This window comes from Erpetoichthys calabaricus, chromosome 10 (genome assembly GCF_900747795.2).
Source record: "Erpetoichthys calabaricus chromosome 10, fErpCal1.3, whole genome shotgun sequence".
NCBI lineage: Eukaryota > Metazoa > Chordata > Cladistia > Polypteriformes > Polypteridae > Erpetoichthys > Erpetoichthys calabaricus.
The window spans coordinates 119,851,849-119,872,505 of record NC_041403.2 but is presented as its reverse complement, the minus strand read 5'-3'; the positions used below and the strand labels follow the sequence as shown (position 1 = coordinate 119,872,505).

General features: G+C 38.5%; 1 protein-coding gene across 1 annotated transcript in view; it reads right to left on the bottom strand.

The window, feature by feature from the left end:
- LOC114659374 (endothelin-3-like) overlaps positions 1 to 20,657 on the bottom strand; it is a 96,249-nt gene that overhangs the window by 19,927 nt on the left and 55,665 nt on the right. The window contains exon 3 of the mRNA XM_028811828.2: positions 11,997 to 12,155. Coding sequence (XP_028667661.1) covers positions 11,997 to 12,155 — 159 coding nt within the window. The remainder of the gene's footprint in view (positions 1 to 11,996; positions 12,156 to 20,657) is intronic.

The following is a 20,657-nucleotide window of genomic DNA, read 5'->3' as shown; positions in this document are numbered from 1 at the left end:
AGGTGTTTCTCAGGGCTTTGTTCTGGGGCTTGGACTGTAACCAGTTTCCCTCGATATGATACAATTAGACAATAAAAAATTAAAAAACATATAGAAATTCTCACTTTTATTGTCTTATCCAATCAAACATATAATGCAGATTTTATACAGGTGCATTTAGTGATGCGTGGCCACACTGATAAAAACGAGACACCAGTAGAATTTTATTATATAGTTATTACCATGGTTTAGCACATCAGGAAGCAGTCTCTGTGACTTGTCACAAAAAATGCATGTTTTGTTATACTGAAATGATGGACCCATGTACTGAGTCATACGCATACTTGCTCGTATTGTATGTTGCTACCCAAAATGTGAATTGCTGTTTCACTTTCCTACAGATAACTCTACAATAAACACAGAAAAAAAATGTAACTTTTAATCACTAAGATTTTTTAGTACATGTAATAAAAAGATAATACTCTAGTTTGAAAATTATTGATGCTACAGTTATTTCAATTAGCTAAAAAAAGTATATAAACTCGCCTAAAACTGTATTGCAGTTTTTTTGAACACATGGTGTACAAACTACACTGCCAGCCTCAATTTGACATGTGGAAAGGATAACAACCATGCTGGCAACCTGTGGCTGGAGTGAGCTGTGTGTAAAAAACACAGAAGTGATTCACTTGCAATGCATCTGCAGACCTGATAAATAAAGTGAGCTTTCTTTTGAAAATAGGACTGATAGAATCATTACAATGTGGTACTTGGCCACAAATTAGGTGCCTTAAAAAAAAAAAGTACGATTTGAGTATGGCTATGTTCAACTACTGGCATGTGCATTGGATCACATATACACAGCAGATGCATACACAAGTTAGAAAACCTATTGTTTATTCTTTTTTTTGCATACAATGTAGGATACATTGTCTGCACATTGTAATGTTTTCACAAACCTTGAGATACAAAGTTCACAGACAGCATCAACTTGATGTATACTGACAGCTTTGCTGACAGATTTCTTTCTAAAATTTTTATTATTAATTGGTAAATTTGTTCTCTGTTTGATTTGTCTAACTGCAGTTTACATGTCTGTTCAAATATAATAAAAATAAATCTTGTTTGATCTCAACTTTAAAAAAGTCTATAATAATCGTTTTGCTATAACTAGAAGGACTTCATTTTAGACATTTATAGATTTTAGGTCTATACAATAAGAAATACCATTGCAGTCCTACATTATATAAATATCATGATATATACTTTTTCTATTTTGAATATAAGAATAAACAATCTCTGCTAGTTTTGGGAAATGCTGCATACTGCAAAAATATATTGTGAACTGCAACTAAGAGGCCTGAAGTGGGATATGGAAATGTTAAAAAATGCACTTAATTCAATTTCATTTACTTTAATCACCGCTTTATTCATAGTTTGTTCAAATTGTGTTAATTACATGTTGGAAATAAACTGAATAATGCTAGTAGCCCAAAGTACAAATATATAACTACTCTTCTTAAGCCTTTCTATTGGCTTCATGCAGTTTAAAATTTGATTCAAAAATCCTCTTTCTACCTTGTGAAGATTAAATACATTTGGCCAATTTAAATAATGTGCATATTCAAGAGCATTTAAGTAAGATTACGGTTGCCATGACTTCTAAACTTTGCAAAGATAAATACATCTGCTGGGGGTAGTGGGATCCCAGATACAACAACAACAACATTTATTTATATAGCACATTTTCATACAAAAAGTAGCTCAAAGTGCTTTACATAATGAAGAAAAGAAGAATAAAAGACAAATAAGAAATTAAAATAAGACAACCTTAGTTAACATAAAAAGTAGTAAGGTCGATGGCCAGGGTGGACAGAAAAAACAAAAAAAAAACTCCAGAAGGCTGGAGAAAAAAAAAAAATCTGTAGGGGTTCCAGGCCACGAGACCGCCCAGTCCCCTTTGGGCAGATACAGTATGTCCTGCTAGCGTATGGAATGCCACATTGGACTCAGCATTTAAATCCAAGAAGAAGACTCAATAATTCAGTGCAGTGGATGCCTAATACAGCTGCTAATTAGGCTGTTCAAAATGAGAGGTTGTTTTTGGTAATATTTGTTAAATGTGTGTCAATAACAATCAGTGAGTGGTGAATGATTGTTTCCCATTCTGTTTTTCTGGGTATCATATTGTGACAATTGATGCTAGTACTACTTGGACCAAACTACTATTCCTGACAAGTGACACATCAGGAATAGGTAGAAAAGTTACAGATCAGCAGTTACTGAGACACCAGAAGGTAGGCCGTTTTGTCTGATGGACTATGAACCCCACAGAGGTTTGTTTTCTCTAGAAATACTGTTACCTTCAGTTTTCATTTTCCTCTCCTCTGTCCACCAACTATATCTATAACTGAGCCTTCTATTAGTATGACATCAATTACATTTTAAACAAAGTTCATTACTCTCAGTATTTCTGTTTATTTAATTAGACATGCCTAGTTATGGACTATATGCAATGGTTCAGTTGTTATGTAATTTATTACTGATGTATTATGTCTGTGAGTAACTCACATTTATTCTCAGTGAACAGCACTGTAATTGAAATAAAATAACATGGTCAAATATTAAAAGCAGACATTACGTTGTAAAAAAAAAGCGTTATCCCTTTTCCTCTTTGCTTGCTATACCTAGACCAGCGGTTCCCAAACTGTGGTACGGAGCCTTTTCAGGTGGTATGCATCGCGGTCACTGAAATTTAATTTATCTGTGCAAAACCCTTTATGACAAACCTGTTGTGAGCAAAAACCAATGAAACTGTTTAACTACAATAATACGTGGATTCCCAAATTTAGTGTGGTGTGAAATTTCGTCATCTGAATAAATAAAAACCTATTATTCGAATCAGTATTCAGTTCATTTAACGCTACCATAATTCCGTTTCGCGGAAGTCAACTTCTGCTTCTTCACTGTTTGAGCTTTTGGTCACTAGATGAAAGCACAACGCCGACACTATTTAGTCTTCGGTAACTCTGCCTCACAGAAACCGCTCGCGTTTGTTGTTATACGTGCACTGCCGCTGTATCGCATTGTAATCACTAGATCTAAGCACAAAGCCAATACCATTTCGTCTTCGGTAACTGCGTCACATACAGGCCGAAGGCAGGATTTAGTTTCGGGGCGGAATTTATCAATTTATGTACATGAACAAATTTTTTCATTAATTGTATGCATAATTTCTTCCAATTCTTTAACTTTTATTCAGATTTCGGGGCGGTTGTAGTCAGTGTCGTGAATTTGCTGTATATTACCTAATTAAGAATTAATCATTCGTTGCAGTACTTCCTTTTTATTTTTTTGTTAAAAATTCGGGTGGTACGCAACGCAACTCACTTAACCTCAGGTGGTACTTGACGTTCAAAAGTTTGGGAACCCCTGACCTAGACAAACTAGAATTTGGCACACACTGTAATTACACTGTCAGAATTAATTTTCAATATAAATGTACTTCTTTTTGGGACTTGAGAGAGAAAAAAATGATCATTTTAACCTAAAATGACTAAACAGGGTTGTTAGATCTAAAAAGAAAGGAAACAAATGAAATAAAGTTTCAGTTTACTTTACACTGTATCAGAAGTGCCAAACGTATGTTCTCTGATGCTCTTCAGTGTAGGAATAAATAAAAAAGACCCTTGCCTAATTCTAAAAAGTATCAGTTTGAGCACTTTATCATGTCCAGATTTCAAACCCCACTTCTTCCTTCATCTGGCAAATATAATGAACTATGATTATGGGGTTCAGAATGAGGAGAGTGAGCAATAAGCTGTTAGTCTTCAAATAATTTTGCATATAAAACTATTTATGAAGAAGTGCACAGCTACTGCGGTGGGTTGGCACCCTGCCCAGGATTGATTCCTGCCTTGTGCCCTGTGTTGGCTGGGATTGGCTCCAGCAGACCCCCGTGACCCTGTGTTCGGATTCAGCGGGTTGGAAAATGGATGGATGAAGTGCACAGCTACCACAATACTTTCTATAATGAGGAGCAATGAGCCAGAGGGGGAGGGATGGGGGGGGGGGGGGGGGGGGGGGGCTAGAGAGAGAGAGAATCTGCTTCTGTGTAAAATTACACCCTCACAGTTGCAATTAGTATTTAGAATCCCTCTCACTCACAGGTGAGCTCCCTCAACTGGGTAAGCTGGTGCTTTCTCACTCAAAGTTTGTGTCCTCTCCAGGGGCCTCATGTATAAACGGTGCTTATGCACAAAAATGTTGCGTACTCCCGTTTCCACGCTCAAATCACGATGTATAAAACCTAAACTTGGGTTTAAAGCCACACATATTTTCATGGTAGCTTGAACCCTGGCGTACACAAGTTCTCAGATCGGTTTTGCAAGCTGGCAGCACCCAGCATTAAAGCAGTGCTTTTGTTCCAGTGTGGTTTCCCTTTCTGTTTTAGATCCACATCCCTGACGCAGCTTTATCATATACAATGAAATTGTTTATTAGTTTAAGGCATCTGATTGTAATTAACCTGTAACAATATAATGGTCCACGGAATGGCCAAACTATTCCAAATACCAAATACCATAGCTGCTTTAGCGTTGTTACTCTCACTGCACCTTCTTCTTCTTCTTTCAGCTGCTCCCGTTAGGGGTTGCCACAGCGGATCATCTTTTTCCATATTACTCTCACTGCACCACTCTGAGAATTTATGTCACTGTATCTGAGTGTGGAATCACAGCTCTACAGCAGCTGATTGGAAGGAGAATTATTGGTATACAGCATCAAGCACACACTGCCTCAGCCATGCTGCCTATTTGAACTGCTCTCATAAGGCAAACACTTCAGAGCCTTTCCTGTACTGACCTTGCGGTTCAGAAACAGTTTCATCCCAAGAACTATAACCACAATCAATCAGTCCATCAAGTGCTCCTTGTAGAACTGTTTGTACTTGTAAGTACAATTACCTCACTGTAAACTTGCGATACAGTTATAATATTGCAACAACCTGAGCCACTTTAGCACGTATTTACATATGATGACAATATCATTTTTAAGATGAAATGCAGCAAAATACATTTATTATATTATACACATAAAACTTTAACTTCATTTAAATAATTTATATTGTTAATAATTAAACATGTGAAGACACGGTGTAACAGCGCTATCTAGTTCAGGGATTGTTCCTGCCTCGCGCTGTATTCCTTGCTGGGGCTGGCGCGACACTGGAAGGATAGATGGATAGAATAATTAAACATGTATTACGAAGATATTTCAATGTTCCTTAAAGGTTTTGAACAATCGGCATTCTCAGCTTACAGATGGCTTTACATCTATAACAGTGCTGATTGTGTGGCAATTGGGTATTTGGAGAAAGAAAAAGAAGGATAGGAATTGGGGGTTAGTACATTTGAAAGAGACAGTACTTCTGCAATAAATTATTAAAGGTCGTGCAGAGCACAGCAAGCATCTTGCATGGGGCAGGAACAATCTCTGGATGAGGCACCGAGTTCCCATGTTTAATACATGCTTTAATTCCTATCATCATGAAAATGATATCAAGTATACATCTCAGTATTTACATTATTCAGAGAGCTGTAATATCATGAATGTAATGGATTCTGTGTTCTGTCGGAGGAAGAGAAAGCCCGTTTAAGAAGCACATAGTGATTCACACACATACAGCACATATAAGAACACATACAAAACAAAGCATTTAACGTGCTACTTTAGTTACGATGGGATTTGAGAAACTAGTAAATGAAACGATTTTAAGATGACGTTTATGATGTTCTACTTTAATGACAAAATAAACTACGTGATTAAAGTGGAAATTTCGAGATTAAAGTTGACATTTCGAGGTTGTTTCCCACTGTGTCCCTATTTTTTTTTCTTTTCTCTGTACCCTAATAAGCTTTCATATGACACTCAGATGGTGGGCTACGACTTGCCTTTTCACTCCAACTTTGATATCTGACAACTTTTTTATTTCGGGCACTGTACGACTTTGTGAACTTGAGCTTTCGAGTTTCTCCGACACTCTATGTGACTCGATCAACTTCCTTTTGTTGTTTATACCACTGTTTAAACCAACAAATAGTACGTTTCTCCTTGCCTCCACTTGGTATTCGCTGAAATTCTTCTATTGTGCTTTTGCCATTGCCCTTTTCACAGAATGCTTAGCTTAAGGGCTATTTATATTGATTTGCATATTCAAAGAGGCATAATTTTGGGAGGAGTTTGGGGAGTGGCAGCAGGTGTGTGCACGTGCGTTACATAAATCCTGGTCGGAGTGAAAATTAAGAACGTGGAAGTTGGCCTCATGCATAACGCAGTGCATAGAATTCACACTAAAACATGGCGTACGGACAAAATCGGAAATGTGTGTACGCACAAAAAAAATTCAGATGGCCAAAACTGTGCGCAAGCCAACTTCAACCCACTTCCGCTACATAAATCCAAGTTGTCGTGAAAAGTAACGCTTGTGCATGTGCCTTCCGCCCTACCCCAACTCCACCCAGAATTTTGCATATTTTAATATGTAAATCAATATAAATAGCCCTTTCCGTTCAATGTTTCGGTTAAAAGAAAATGTAAAAAGCACATGAAAAAAAGAATTTTAACGAATGCGAAATTGAGACAAGGAAAAACATACTTTTTGTTGGCTTAGGCAGTGGTACTGTATAAACAACAAAAGAAAGTCGGTTGAGTGATACAGAGTGTGGAGAAACTCGAAATTCAAGTTCAGAAAGTCGTACAGTGCTGAAATAAAAAAGAAATTGTCAGATATCAAAGTCGCCATAAAAAGGTGAGTCATTTCCCACCGTCTGAGTGTCATACAGAAACGTATTAGGGTATAGAGAAAAGAAAAAAAAATAGGGACACAGTGAAAAAAAGTTCAAATGTCCACTTCAATCACATAGTTTATTTCATCATTAAAGTAGAATGTCGTAAACTTAATCTTAAAATCAATGTTTAATTTATTAGAGTTTCTCAGATCTCATCGTAACTAAAGTGGCATGTTAAATGCTTCATATTCTATGTGTTCTTCTATGTGCTCTATGCGTGTGAATCAGTACGTGTTTCTTAAACGGGCTTTCTCTTACGCCAACAAGACACAGAATACATTAAATTTATGATATTACAGTTCTCTGAACAATTTACATGCTAAGATGTATATATGATATCGTGTTCATGTGAAATGAATTAAAGCATGTATTAAACAAAAGGGTACAGTGGCGCAGTGGTAGCAATGAGCTGGTCCCCATCCAGAGATTGTTCCTGGCTCCCACAAGATGCTTGCTGCGCCGTGCGCAACCCTCGATAAAATAATTTATTGCAGCAGTACTGTCTCTTGCAAATGTACTGAACCCCAAATCCTGCATTCCTTTTCTTTCTCCAAGTAACCAATCACCACACAATCAGCTCTTCAATAAATGTCAACCATCTGTAAGTTTAGAATTCAGATTCTTCAAAACTTTTAAGGAACATTGAAAAATCTTCATGTTTAAGCCTTTTGCCGAATGGGAGAAGTTCAAATTTACTGTGCGCATGGCTGAGGCAGTGTGCGCTAGAAGCTGTATCCCGATAATTCTCTCTGCTCTTGACACAATCTGCCATACAGCTTTCCGATCAGCTGCTGCAGAGCTGTGATTCCACACTCGGATACAGTGGGTTAAAATACTCTGAGAGGTGCACTGAAAGTAACAACGCTAAAGCAGCTATGGTATTTGGAATAGTTTGACCATTCCGTGCACCATTACATTGTTAAGGTTAATTACAATCAGATGCCTTAAACTAATAAACAATTTCATTGTATATGATAAAGCCGCGTCAGGGATGTGAATCTAAAAAATAAAGGGAAACCACACAGGAACAGTAGCATTGTTTGACAATGGGTGCCGCCAGTTTGCAAAATCGAGCCAAAACTTGTGTACGCAATGGTTTCTGCTGGCGTGAGAATATGCGTGGCTTTACGCCAAGCTTAGTTTTACACATCGCAATGTGAGCATGGAAACGGGCGTACACATCATTTTTGTGCGTACACACCGTTTACACATGAGGCCCCAGGTAAGGACATTAAACACCGACAGGTAGAGACTTGAGCAATTTCTCACCAGTGCCAATTCCAGACGTGAGACAAAAAAGATTGCTGCATAAAAGCCCACATTTCTGTAGGAGACTTGTCAAACTGACAGCAGAAGAGGTCTGTAACATGTCAGTGTTGGGGCACAGGGCAGTTTGGGGTTGTACATGCTGGACTCGGGTACCAATCCAGGTGGTTCGTCATGTGGTAGGTACAGCAACACGCTGTATCAGCACATGCTCCCAAACCCTGAATGACTCAGTAGTTTGTTCCAGGTTCACATAACGTAATTAAGTGCTTCCTGGCTTCAGTTTTAAATCTACTTGTCCTTAATCTCCACTGGTGTTCTCAAGAATGTGATTCCCCACTTAGTCAAAAAAATTTGGCTGGATCTACTTTATCAATGCCTTTGAAGATTTTGAAGTCCTGGATCAGGTCCCCACGAAGTCTCCTTAGCTCGAGCCTAAGCAGGTTTTTTTCCTCCAAGACTGTTGAAGCAGGACATGTCCTTAAATCCTGGGATTCAACTGATTGCCCTCCTCTGCAGAACTTCAAGTGCTGCTGTGTCTTCCTTGTAGTGTGGTGGTCAGAACTACACACAGTACTCCAGATACAATTTCACTAGTACATTATACTGTATTGTCTGAGCATAACATCTCTTGATTTAAATTCAACAGTTTTCATTACATAATAGGGGATGGGATCCTTTTGCTGAGAGAGAGAGAGAGAGAATATGGTAGGCAAATGGCCCCATACCTTCTGACCATCAGGTACAAGCCAGTAGCCTAGTAATTGCGGCCAGGCTGGTTATTCAAGAGCAATCTCAGGGAATACTGGCCAGAAAATAGTATTCACTCATTCATTGGCCCCAAGATAGTGTGACAACTAAATAATCAGGTGTGCAATCACACCAGAGGCCATAAGAAAGAGTACTAGCCACCAACAACTAGGAAGTGATTCTGTGTTTGGCCGAAAGTGGTCTCTGTAATGGGTGTAAAGCTGCATCATAGCCAAAAGTCTGGAGTCAGCTGGTCAAAAGCTAAAGTGATAGAAGGAAACAAGAGAAATAAAAAGAAGGAGATGGAGACACAAGGCAAGATGGGAACTGCATTGACGAGACTGGTGTATGTGCGCAAAAGGATGAGCCACCCCACCAGACAGTTAGTGATGTAAACTGTGTAAACAGTCCCATAGTGGTCTTTCTGTTTACATTTTATTTTTCCCTCTTGCACACTTCTTGCTTGTATTTATCCATTTAATATAAATACCAGTTTTATATAGTTTGGTATTCTGAGTGTTATTCAGGTGGTGAAGGTCTGCCACCCCTGCAGTGCAATTTCTTTAAGGCAGTTTGGTTTTATATACTGTAATTTGATATGCCATTTGTTTGAAAAGACCAAAGAAAAGCTGCCTGATCCAGTGGCAGCCTGTCACTTTTTAGGAAGAAAAAATGTGTTTTTGTTTTGTGGATTGCTGTTATCATTTTCCTGCAGCTGTCCATGGTTGGACACTTTCTTTTTGCTGGTATATATATATAAAAGTCAATGTGTGTATGTATAAATGTTCTAGCATCATGTCCGAACGGCTGGAGCAATTTTCATGAAACTTGGTACACATGTTTCTCAATGATCGACTAAAAGTACTGTAGGGTGAAATCAGCCCTAACCCACCCCCTTCTGGGTAGGGATGGGGGTGATTCTTATGGTCTTGTATGCATGCTATCATCCAAATGACACTCGGAACAACCACCAGAGTGTGAACTGGAGATGACTGTCAGCATTCTTTATGTTTGAGCACCACCACACCCCTGTTGCTTTTGAAATTAAATAGAGTTCTATGTGTGAAAGTGTCTGTGTCTGTCTGTCTGGTAGAGTCGGGATGAGGGCTCCAGCTCGAGCATACGCAAGCGAGGCCAGCACACCAGCAAAAGGAAACCTCCTAAGAAAGACAGTCGCATAGCTGCTAATGAACAAATGATGTGAGCACATTGGCAAAACGAATTCTCCTAGAAGAGAGACGCCAGAGTAGTTCTGAGGATTTCAATACTTTCTAGGATACCGTGCTTACACAGTTAGTATATAGCAGGCAACTGCCAGCATTCTTTATGTTTAAGCACCACCGCACCCCTGTTGCTTTTCAAATTAAATAGAGTTGGCTGTTTCCGAGCGTCAAGTGGATGATAACATACATACAAGACCGCAAGACAAGGACATTAGTGAGTCCTTTATTGTTTGTTTAATTTATTTTTAAAGTTGTTTTTTTATTATGTTTTTCTCAAATAATTAAAAAAAAAAACACTTTATTTTTCTCCAGGGCAACACTGGGTATTTCAGCTAGTATATATAAAAAAAAATCAATGTATGTATGCATGTATGTATGTTCCAGCATCACTTCCAAATGGCTGGGGAAATTTTCATGAAACTTGGTACATTTCTCATTAATCAACTAAAAATACTGTAGGGGTGCAGGGTGGAGGGTGATCTTGCGGTCTTGTATGCGTTATCTTTCAGTTGACACTCGTAACGACCACCAGAGGGCGAACTGGAGGTGACTGCCAGCATTCTTTATGTTTGCACACCACTGCACCCCTGTTGCTTTTGAAATTAAATAGAGTTGGCTGGTTCCAAGCGTCACATACACATTAGTGAGTCTTCATTGTTTGTTAATTTATTTTTATTTTTAAAGATGTGTTTTATTTATTTATATTTTTCTCAAAGAAAAAAAAGAAACACTTTATTTTCCTCCCGGGCAACGCTGAGTATTTCAGCTAGTACAAATATAAGAATAGGAAGCAATCGGGTTAGGGCAGTAGAAACACCTCTGCTGGCAAAGCAGTGAAGAAAATGCTCACATCAAAACCTATTAAAGCAATGTTAATGCACTGTATTTTGTGAAAAAAAACTGAATTCTGGAGAAAAATACTATATTCTGAAATCCTGAAGCTAAGTTAACATTCTCAAATGTGTTACTTTTAACTGTCTAGCGTTTGGAGAGATGAAGCCTATATTGGTAGCATTAGGTGCAAAGATAGGAATCAGCCCTAGACAGGGCACCAGGTTGACCTACACACACAACTAAATTCAGCAATGAAATTTACCTGCACATTTTAGGTATATGTAGAAAAACTGGTGTGCCAAGAGGAAAACCAATGAACATATAGTGAGAATGTGAAAACTGCACATAAATAATGACTGAACGCTAGACCTTTTTTCCATAAGCCTGTAACCTTTCTTTTAATACTGTTGGTCATTCACTAATAATCAATATAAAATTGGAAATGGAATGATGTCTTATCTCTGCTTTTATTGCTCAAATAACCTACATTTTAACTGTTATTGTTATGTTTCATGGTCTGGCTAGGAATTTTCCCTCTTCCACTCAACTTTAAGCCCAAGTAGCTTTAGCATTATAGGGAACTATGTATTTTAAACCCCATCTAAGGTTACCTTCCAGGATCTCCCAGAAGTCACTCAAGGAGCAGTGGGCCTCAGGTCTAAGTGCTCTTTTATTGGCCTAGGATTTCTTTACAACTCTGGGCCAAGTTATTTTCTTAGGGGCATAGTAACTCAGGTCTGTGTCCTTGTAGGGCCACAGCAATTTACACCTATGATTCTCTGCCGCAACGTATTTAGGAAGACATAAACTGGGCCACCCCTAAGGTTTCCAATACCCTCCTCAGTGGGCATTTTACTCAGTGTCTCAAATGGTCGGGATCATTGCACAAATGGAAGTACCACTTCCTGGTGACAGCCCATACACATCCGTTACTGGAGCTCTTTCCCTCTTGCAATACTGTTTTACTCAGACCAGTTATAAGACACCTTCCCCCTCTCTTCTGGCCTCTTTCACACTTTTCTAATTTATTTGATAGGGTGTTGTGGCTAACAAGCCACTTGCATTCAAGTCTTCAATTGAAATGCACTGAAATTACCTCTTGTGGCAGAAGTTTCTGCACCCGGAATCTCCAATGTCAGTGCAGTGACACCGATGTAAATCTGAATCCACAGATTCAATCCTTGAAAGGTGCTCTGCAGATCGCTTTCCTCGCCGTGAGCCCCGGTAGGCAGAGAGACCATAGGGAACAGTGCGCCTGCAGATAACACAAAAAGTAGTAGGTAGTTTGCAAAATCTCTTTCTTTCTTATCAGAAATGTTATTATAGCCTTATCTATTGGTCTCTTATAAGTTATGTATAAGAATTTCTTTGACAGGAGTAACAGAAACAGGAGACTGGACAGCAAGACAAGTTTTATAGTATTGCTAGCAATTTACAGGATTGTTAAACTTTAATATTATCTGTTTGCATGTATTAGTCTTGGGTTCTCCTTCACATTGATAGTCACTGTAGTTACAGATCAATGGAAGATATGATGGTTTTCCAATGACATTATCGTATATCTCATGTGGAAAACAGAGATACAGTTCTTAAAAGCTATAATAAATATACATGATTCCCCCATCCCCCAAGGCTATCCTGGCATACCTTTATTCACATGCAAAAATCACAAAATGTAGGAAAATGGAAACCGAGGAAGTGTGACTCAGCCACAAACAGATCCAGCTATACAATGAAAACAATAGTTGAAAAAAAATTCCATGATTTCTCAACTGATGCCTGAAACTATGTAACAACTGTTTTCTGATACTGAAATAAATTACTTCTTACTGTCCACAAATGAACGGTTGATAATGTTAAGATATATATGCAAGGTGTTAATAAGTTGCTTATACAGTACATTAAAGGAGTAAAGTATTACAAATTTAATTTACATCCTAAACAAATACATATCTAAACATACTGTGCAATATGCAAATTTTTCACTTAAAGTGTTTATTTCTGCAATTAACTTAATATAATCACAAAGCATTATTAACTCACAGAAGATTGTTGTTCATTTATAAAATACCTTTCAATCACATTTGCTATAATGGTTGTAGTAATCTGATCTGCAGCAACTCAAACAGCTTTGGCAGGCTTAGCCCTCAGCCCATGTAGCCTAAAGCCTGTTGTCCGTTGGTTGTGTCCAAACTGCTTATCAATCCCACTCTGCCAGAGTGATGTGGCTGTCTGTGAGTGTGTCCTGTCATGCACTAGCTCTCTGGCTGGAGGTTGTGCCTGCCTCAGTGCTGCTGGCCCGCCCATTACTCACAAATGGATTGAGCCGGTTTGAGAATGGTGTGTTGTCTGCAATGGCTAGTAACACGTTTTATAATTTGACATGGAGCGTTTAGCACTAGGTAGTGTAGTCAGTACTGGAAAACACTACTTCACTCTTATCATGTGCCCCATGACTGCTTGTACTGGAGTTGATCTTGCAAGTAAAGTAATTTGCATTTTACATTTCTCAGGAGAGGGTGGTGCAATGGGTAATGCTGCTACCTCATAGATCCACTGTCCAAGGTTCAAAAACAACATCTGGTAGTTGTTTGTATGGAATTTGCATACTCTCTGTGTGTGATTTCTCCCATGTTCCCAAAGACATGCAGCTTAGGTTGTCAATCCAAATTGGTTCTGTGTGTCCTATGATGAACTGGTGCCCTTCCAGGGCTGTTTTCTGCATAGCACCCAGTGCTGCCTGGATAGACTGAATTGGATCGAGTGGGTCTGAAAATTTTATGTTATAACTCAAAACAACTGTTCCAGTTATATAAGAATGTATGTGTAATAATATGCAATCAGCAGTTTGCCTTCAGCACTTAAACTGCTCCTGTGGCGATATAAATGTTGTGAGTTTTTTGTGGCTGACAGGGTAGTGTCAGGTTTCCATTATTGTTCTTTTATTATTACTGACATGACTTCTGCTATGATGTCTTTTGAAAGCAGAATTTAAGCTAGAATTTTACCACTGGCAAAATGCTCAAGGAATTTTAAACAATCTGTTGAATATTTTACAATTATTACCAAGTGTAGCAACTGACTCCCAGTCATCATCCATTTGTTGTGGCATTGATCTAGCTGTTTTTTAAACATTTTTTTTTTAATTTACATTAACATAGTACATAATTAAGATCTGAAAAGGAATACCTACTATTATGTAAATCTAACAGTGTTATATGAATTTAAAAAGTTAAAAAACTAGATTTGAATTACACCATTTCACAACTTTTATTGCAGTTCAGTGTAGGATCCGCATTTTTCTCAGGTGTCCTCCAGTGGTGTGAGACCCACTTATAGATCACTTTACTTTAGCTGAAGTCAGTGTGCTTATTGTGTATTATGTGGCTGTGCTCCAGCTCCTTACAGTCCTGAGTAGGGACTAGAAAATTTAGAATCTGGATAGACATGTTTGATATACTGGTAGCAGTAAGTTAGCCACTGGAGGCTACTTCATTTATTTTGTATGATTTCTTATTCTCATCAGTATTCTTCATTTGCATGTCCCAAGGTGTGGATGTAAAAGGGGAATACTCAATTTTAGGATATCTATTATTTTAGGTATCCATTATAAGTAGATATTAACAGTCTGCACATTACACATTAGATTGTAAATACTTTTTCAACATAATATAAACACTGAAGAATAACTAACTTATTATGTTCATGATGTTTTATTATTGTTACATTAGTGGCAAATTTAAGATTTAATAAATTGTTCCTGTGTTGTTAATATCTGGTCTATAACCAATATCTAAACTAAAGTATGACCAAGTTGGTTTTTTTTAAATTATTTTAACAAAACAAAGAGGAAGAAATTCCATGTTGTTTCTTGGGACAGACTTAAGACACATAATGAGCAACGATCCAACATACCATGACGTTAAGCCATACTTATTCCATCATATATCAAGGCTGGCCTCTGCTATACACTATTGAAACTCTCAGAACACAAATTCCATAAACTTGCTTTTCATCCTGTTGTTTATATTGGTTTCTGTTGTAGTAGAACCTCTGAAAGGACTGACTTATGGTGCCCACTTGTATTATGAAAGAAAAGTTAAAAAAAAAGGGGATCCAATAAACTGTGTATACAATGTGCATAGCATGAATGTAATGGATTAGTTTTGGAGATAAAATGATTTGTATAAAAATATGCATATTTCAAATCTCATACCCTTATAAATCATACCACATGCTTATAGCTTGATAAGCAATTTAAAATGGGTGAATATATACAGACAAACAAGTACACATATACACACATGCATATATATATATATATATATATATATATGTACAGTGCATCCAGAAAGTATTCACAGCGCATCACTTTTTCCACATTTTGTTATGTTACAGCCTTATTCCAAAATGGATTAAATTAATTTTTTTCTTCAAAATTCTACACACAACACCCCATAATGACAACATGAAAAAAGATTACTTGAGGTTTTTGCAAATTTATTAAAAATAAAAAAAAATTGAGAAAGCACATGTACATAAGTATTCACAGCCTTTGCCATGAAGCTCAAAATTGAGCTCAGGTGCATCCTGTTTCCCCTGATCATCCTTGAGATGTTTCTGCAGCTTAATTGGAGTCCACCTGTGGTAAATTCAGTTGACCGGATATGATTTGGAAAGGCACACACCTGTCTATATAAGGTCCCACAGTTGACAGTTCATGTCAGAGCACAAACCAAGCATGAAGTCAAAGGAATTGTCTGTAGACCTCCGAGACAGGATTGTCTCGAGGCACATATTTGGGGAAGGTTACAGAAAAATTTCTGCTGCTTTGAAGGTCCCAATGAGCACAGTGGCCTCCATCATCCGTAAGTGGAAGAAGTTCAAAACCACCAGGACTCTTCCTAGAGCTGGCCGGCCATCTAAACTGAGCAATTGGGGGAGAAGGGCCTTAGTCAGGGAGGTGACCAAGAACCCGATGGTCACTCTGTCAGAGCTCCAGAGGTCATCTGTGGAGAGAGGAGAACCTTCCAGAAGGACAACCATCTCTGCAGCAATCCACCAATCAGGCCTGTATGGTAGAGTGGCCAGACGGAAGCCACTCCTTAGTAAAAGGCACATGGCAGACCGCCTGGAGTTTGCCAAAAGGCACCTGAAGGACTCTCAGACCATGAGAAGGAGAATTCTCTGGTCTGATGAGACAAAGATTGAACTCTTTGGTGTGAATGCCAGGCTTCACGTTTGGAGGAAACCAGGCACTGCTCATCACCAGGCCAATACCATCCGTACAGTGAAGCATGGTGGTGGCAGCATCATGCTGTGGGGATGTTTTTCAGTGGCAGGGACTAGGAGACTAGTCAGGATAAAGGGAAAGATGACTGCAGCAATGTACAGAGACAGCCTGGATGAAAACCTGCTCCAGAGCGCTCTTGACCTCAGACTGGGGCGACGGTTCATCTTTCAGCAGCACAACGACCCTAAGCACACCGTCAAAATATCAAAGGAGTGGCTTCAGGACAACTCTGTGAATGTCCTTGAGTGGCCCAGCCAGAGCCCAGACTTGAATCTGATTGAACATCTCTGCAGAGATCTTAAAATGGCTGTGCACCGACGCTTCCCATCCAACCTGATGGAGCTTGAGAGGTGCTGCAAAGAGGAATGGGCAAAACTGGCCAAGGATAGGTGTGCCAAGCTTGTGGCATCATATTCAAAAGAGTTGAGGTTGTAATTGCTGCCAAAGGTGCATCGACAAAGTATTGAGCAAAGGCTGTGAATACTTATGTACATGTGATTGCTCAGTTTTCCATCCATCCATTATGCAACCCGCTATATCCTAACTACAGGGTCACGGGGGTCTGCTGGAGCCAATCCCAACCAACACAGGGCACAAGGCAGGAACCAATCCCGGGCAGGGTGCCAACCCACCGCAGGAGCTCAGTTTTTTTACTTTTAATAAATTTGCAAAAACCTCAAGTAAACTTTTTTCACATTGACATTATGGGGTGTTGTGTGTAGAATTCTGAGGAAAAAAATGAATTTAATCCATTTTGGAATAAGGCTGTAACATAACAAAATGTGGGAAAAGTGATGTGCTGTGAATACTTTCCGGATGCACTGTATATGCACACAATACATTGATTATTTTTTTCTTATGACACTACAGGATATTTCAGGGCATGTTAAGGCATGGGAGGTGTGAGATGTTAGAGCACTTGCATACTGCATCAGACTAATCAGGATCTCTACTTTCTATCAGGAAGGGACATTATAATCTGAAAGAAGGTAGTATGTTTACAAAACAATTCCATTAGTATAAAATTCTACCAGTAGTGAATCCAACACCATCTTTCATTTCAAACTCCTACATATTTTCTTATAACAGGAAAGAATTTTACACATCACCAGAATACACAAATGATACAGAATTGAACTTAATACTGATCTCTAGTTGCATCTAGTGGTAACTAAGAGGAAATCAAACCGCACGTTTCTCTTGCCTGCATCATCTTAATCCTTAAGTTACTTGTAAAACTAAATAACTGCTTTGTGACATGTCCAACTAAAATTCTCGACAATGAAGGGGAGCTTCTCCATTGCAGATTATTAACCAGATGTTCCCCTATGATTCTTCTTTACCATTTTGTAGTGGAGGGTTCTCAAGTGCATCATACATTCTAGAAGTGTTGGACAGCTGGTGGGAGACAAGATATGATGATTTCAAAGAAGAAAAAAGGTAAAAATAAATAAATAAATAAAAAGAGCTATGCTTGGAACAGTGTCACAGGAAGTCACTCCTTTTGGGTAATGCTGAGAGTGGTGATTTGGGGACTCCTGTGTCCGGCCAGCATCACCTAAACAAATCATTTATGGTGACTGTGTGCAAGGCCAACCACAAGGTGACGGTTGGGAGTGGCTTCAGTGCCAACCAGTTGAAAGGCATACACAGGTAATGTAGGAGTATACTTTGGCTTTAGGAATAGGGTGTTGGGTAAACGAAGGAGTACATTACTGTACCACATATTTTCAGGCATTTCAATTACTAATTTGCTCAGAAACAGCTATTTTGATCACTTTTTACTCATGTTTTACACACAAGCTTTTACATTCTTCTGAAATTTGGAGTTTCATGTGTTCCTACCGAAGTAGGCGCTAGCTTATCCTCAACCAGAACAAAACAGATTTTAAAAATTGAATACATTTCAAAATGTACATCTTTTCTACAGTGAAGCTAGTTAGGAGATACAGTGGAAACTTTCATTTTATTCTCCTGTAAAGAAATACTCTTTACCTACCTGTTTCATATTTTACAAAATGTTTTAATAAATTTCTCTATTTTATAACTATGACAACTAGTTGACATACTTTCTCTGTATGAGATATGAGGTATTATGAAATTAAAAACCATCAGTCAAAAACAGTGTCATTATTGCCATTAAATTAAATGGTCAGTAGTAAATCATTTACTAAAAGACACTGGTGGAATTTAAAAGGAAATACATTTGAAATAGAAGACAGGAAGCACTTCTTCATACAACACATTTTTAGAATATGGAACAAACTTCTGAACTATGCAGTTGGATTGCTCTTAAAAACTATCTGGGTGATGTGTTACGCCAACTTAGGTGTAATCAAGCGAATGTGTCTTATCTCAAGGTCTCATTCTCTGCTCCACGATTTTTTATTTTCTGCTTTATTCTGGGTATCTTTTTCCCCATTATTGGTAACTGTTTTCAGTTTAGCTTGAAACCATTTTGGGCTAGCCTTCGAATGGTCACTTGCTCTCAAGTGTTGTAGCTAACAGAGCTGCAGTCACCGGAGAGAAATAAAGGGACTTTTGCATGCCTCAGCATACTGCTATCCTATTAATTAGCACAGGCTGAAAAGTGTCATGGACTAAAAAGTTCCCAAGCACACAGAAAACAATTCTCAATATTGTGGGGGATAGACTGTCAAACCCAGGCTTGTCAGAAAAAGATTTATTAATACAAAAAATACTCTGAAGACAAGGAAGCTTGAAGAACACAACAGGCACAGTAGGAGGTGGCTGAAAAGGCAAAGGCAATTCAAGGCAAATAAATCCAAATTACAAATCCAGAATATGAAGTCAGAAAGAGAGCATTAATTCAGAAATCCAGTAAATAACACAAAGTACAGGATAATTGCAAAAGATGCTCACTAACACAAGGGCAGTCAATAAACCACAATGGATTGTGGGTTTTCCTTGGTCTGTCCCTTGGGGTGATGGGCAAATGGTTCCCTTGGGGTGATGGGCAAATGGTCCCACCTTCTGGGGGATCACCCACAAAACATATGGAGCAAAAAGAAGATGTACTGATATAAAGAAATTAAATTAACAGCAATGTTAACATAAAAATAACCACAACCTTAGGGGTACCCTGCCTGAAACACAACATAATTTGGTCTGTGCATAAAGTGCAGGTGAGGCACTGTCCTCAGTCCTTAACAGAAGGTGATGTTTTACAAAAACTAAGTAAGAATTAAAGTCGCTTCAATAAAATGTTAATAATAAACAAAAACTAAGTAAGAATTAAAGTCACTTCAATAAAATGTTAATAATAAAATAATTTAATCATCATAATCCAATTTTATAGGCTATGCTCAGCTCAATTTCTTGTCTATAAAAATATTTCTTTTTTTAGTGCCTGGCACTGCTAGTTTGTGTCTGGGTTACTTGTTGCAGGACCCTTTAACTTTGCAGGTTCTTATCATACCTTTGCTCTTGTGTTTAGATGTGCAGCCTGAACTTTTCAGTTCTACTTTGATGCTTCAAGGTTACAGCCCTATCAAGTGATTTATTTATTGTTTTCCTGTGACACAATTTAAGGAGTCCATTAACTTGCACATCTTGCTAGTCTGAACTAGCTATTATCATTATTATGAATCATGTCCAATTCTAGTGTAGAATATGATTAATCAGTTTGACCACTGAAGAAAAATTGGTAATGTATTCATTTTAATTTCCATTTCTGCTTTCAGTGTTGAGTTTTTGATATTGAGATATCTTTTAATTCTATCACTAGGCGGATGTACTATATGGCAAAACAATATGATGATAGATTTTCATTTTCTGCAATTTATGTGTGGCAATATTTGTCTCACATTTTACCATCACTGGTGCTAACAGCCTAAAATATTATGAAATACGGTATCTCTCCCTTGTTTCCTCACACAAGGTTTATTGGAGACTGTCTGCTTCCTCTGCCTCCCTCCAATTCAGCTGCTGCTCCAATCTTTCATGGCTCCTTTCATCAATTTGTTGCTGCTTTTTTTGTTCCCGCACATTCACACTGCCAACTCTACCTCACAATGCTTATTTAGGGACAATGACTTTGTTAAATGGTCCGACTCAAACCACCTACACCTGAACACCAGCAAAACCAAGGAGCTGGTGGTGGATTTTAGGAGGCCCAGACCCCTCATAGACCCAGTGATCATCAAAGGTGACTGTGTGCAGATGGTGCAGACCTATAAATATCTGGGAGTGCAGCTGGATGATAAATTAGACTGGACTGCCAATACTGATGCGCTGTGCAAGAAAGGACAAAGCCGGTTATACTTCCTTAGAAGGCTGGCTTCCTTCAACATCTGCAATAAGATGCTGCAGATGTTCTATCAAACAGTTGTGGCGAGCGCCCTCTTCTACGCAGTGGTGTGCTGGGGAGGCAGCATTAAGAGGAAAGACGCCTCACGCCTGGACAAACTGGTGAGGAAGGCAGGCTCTATTGTTGGCATGGAG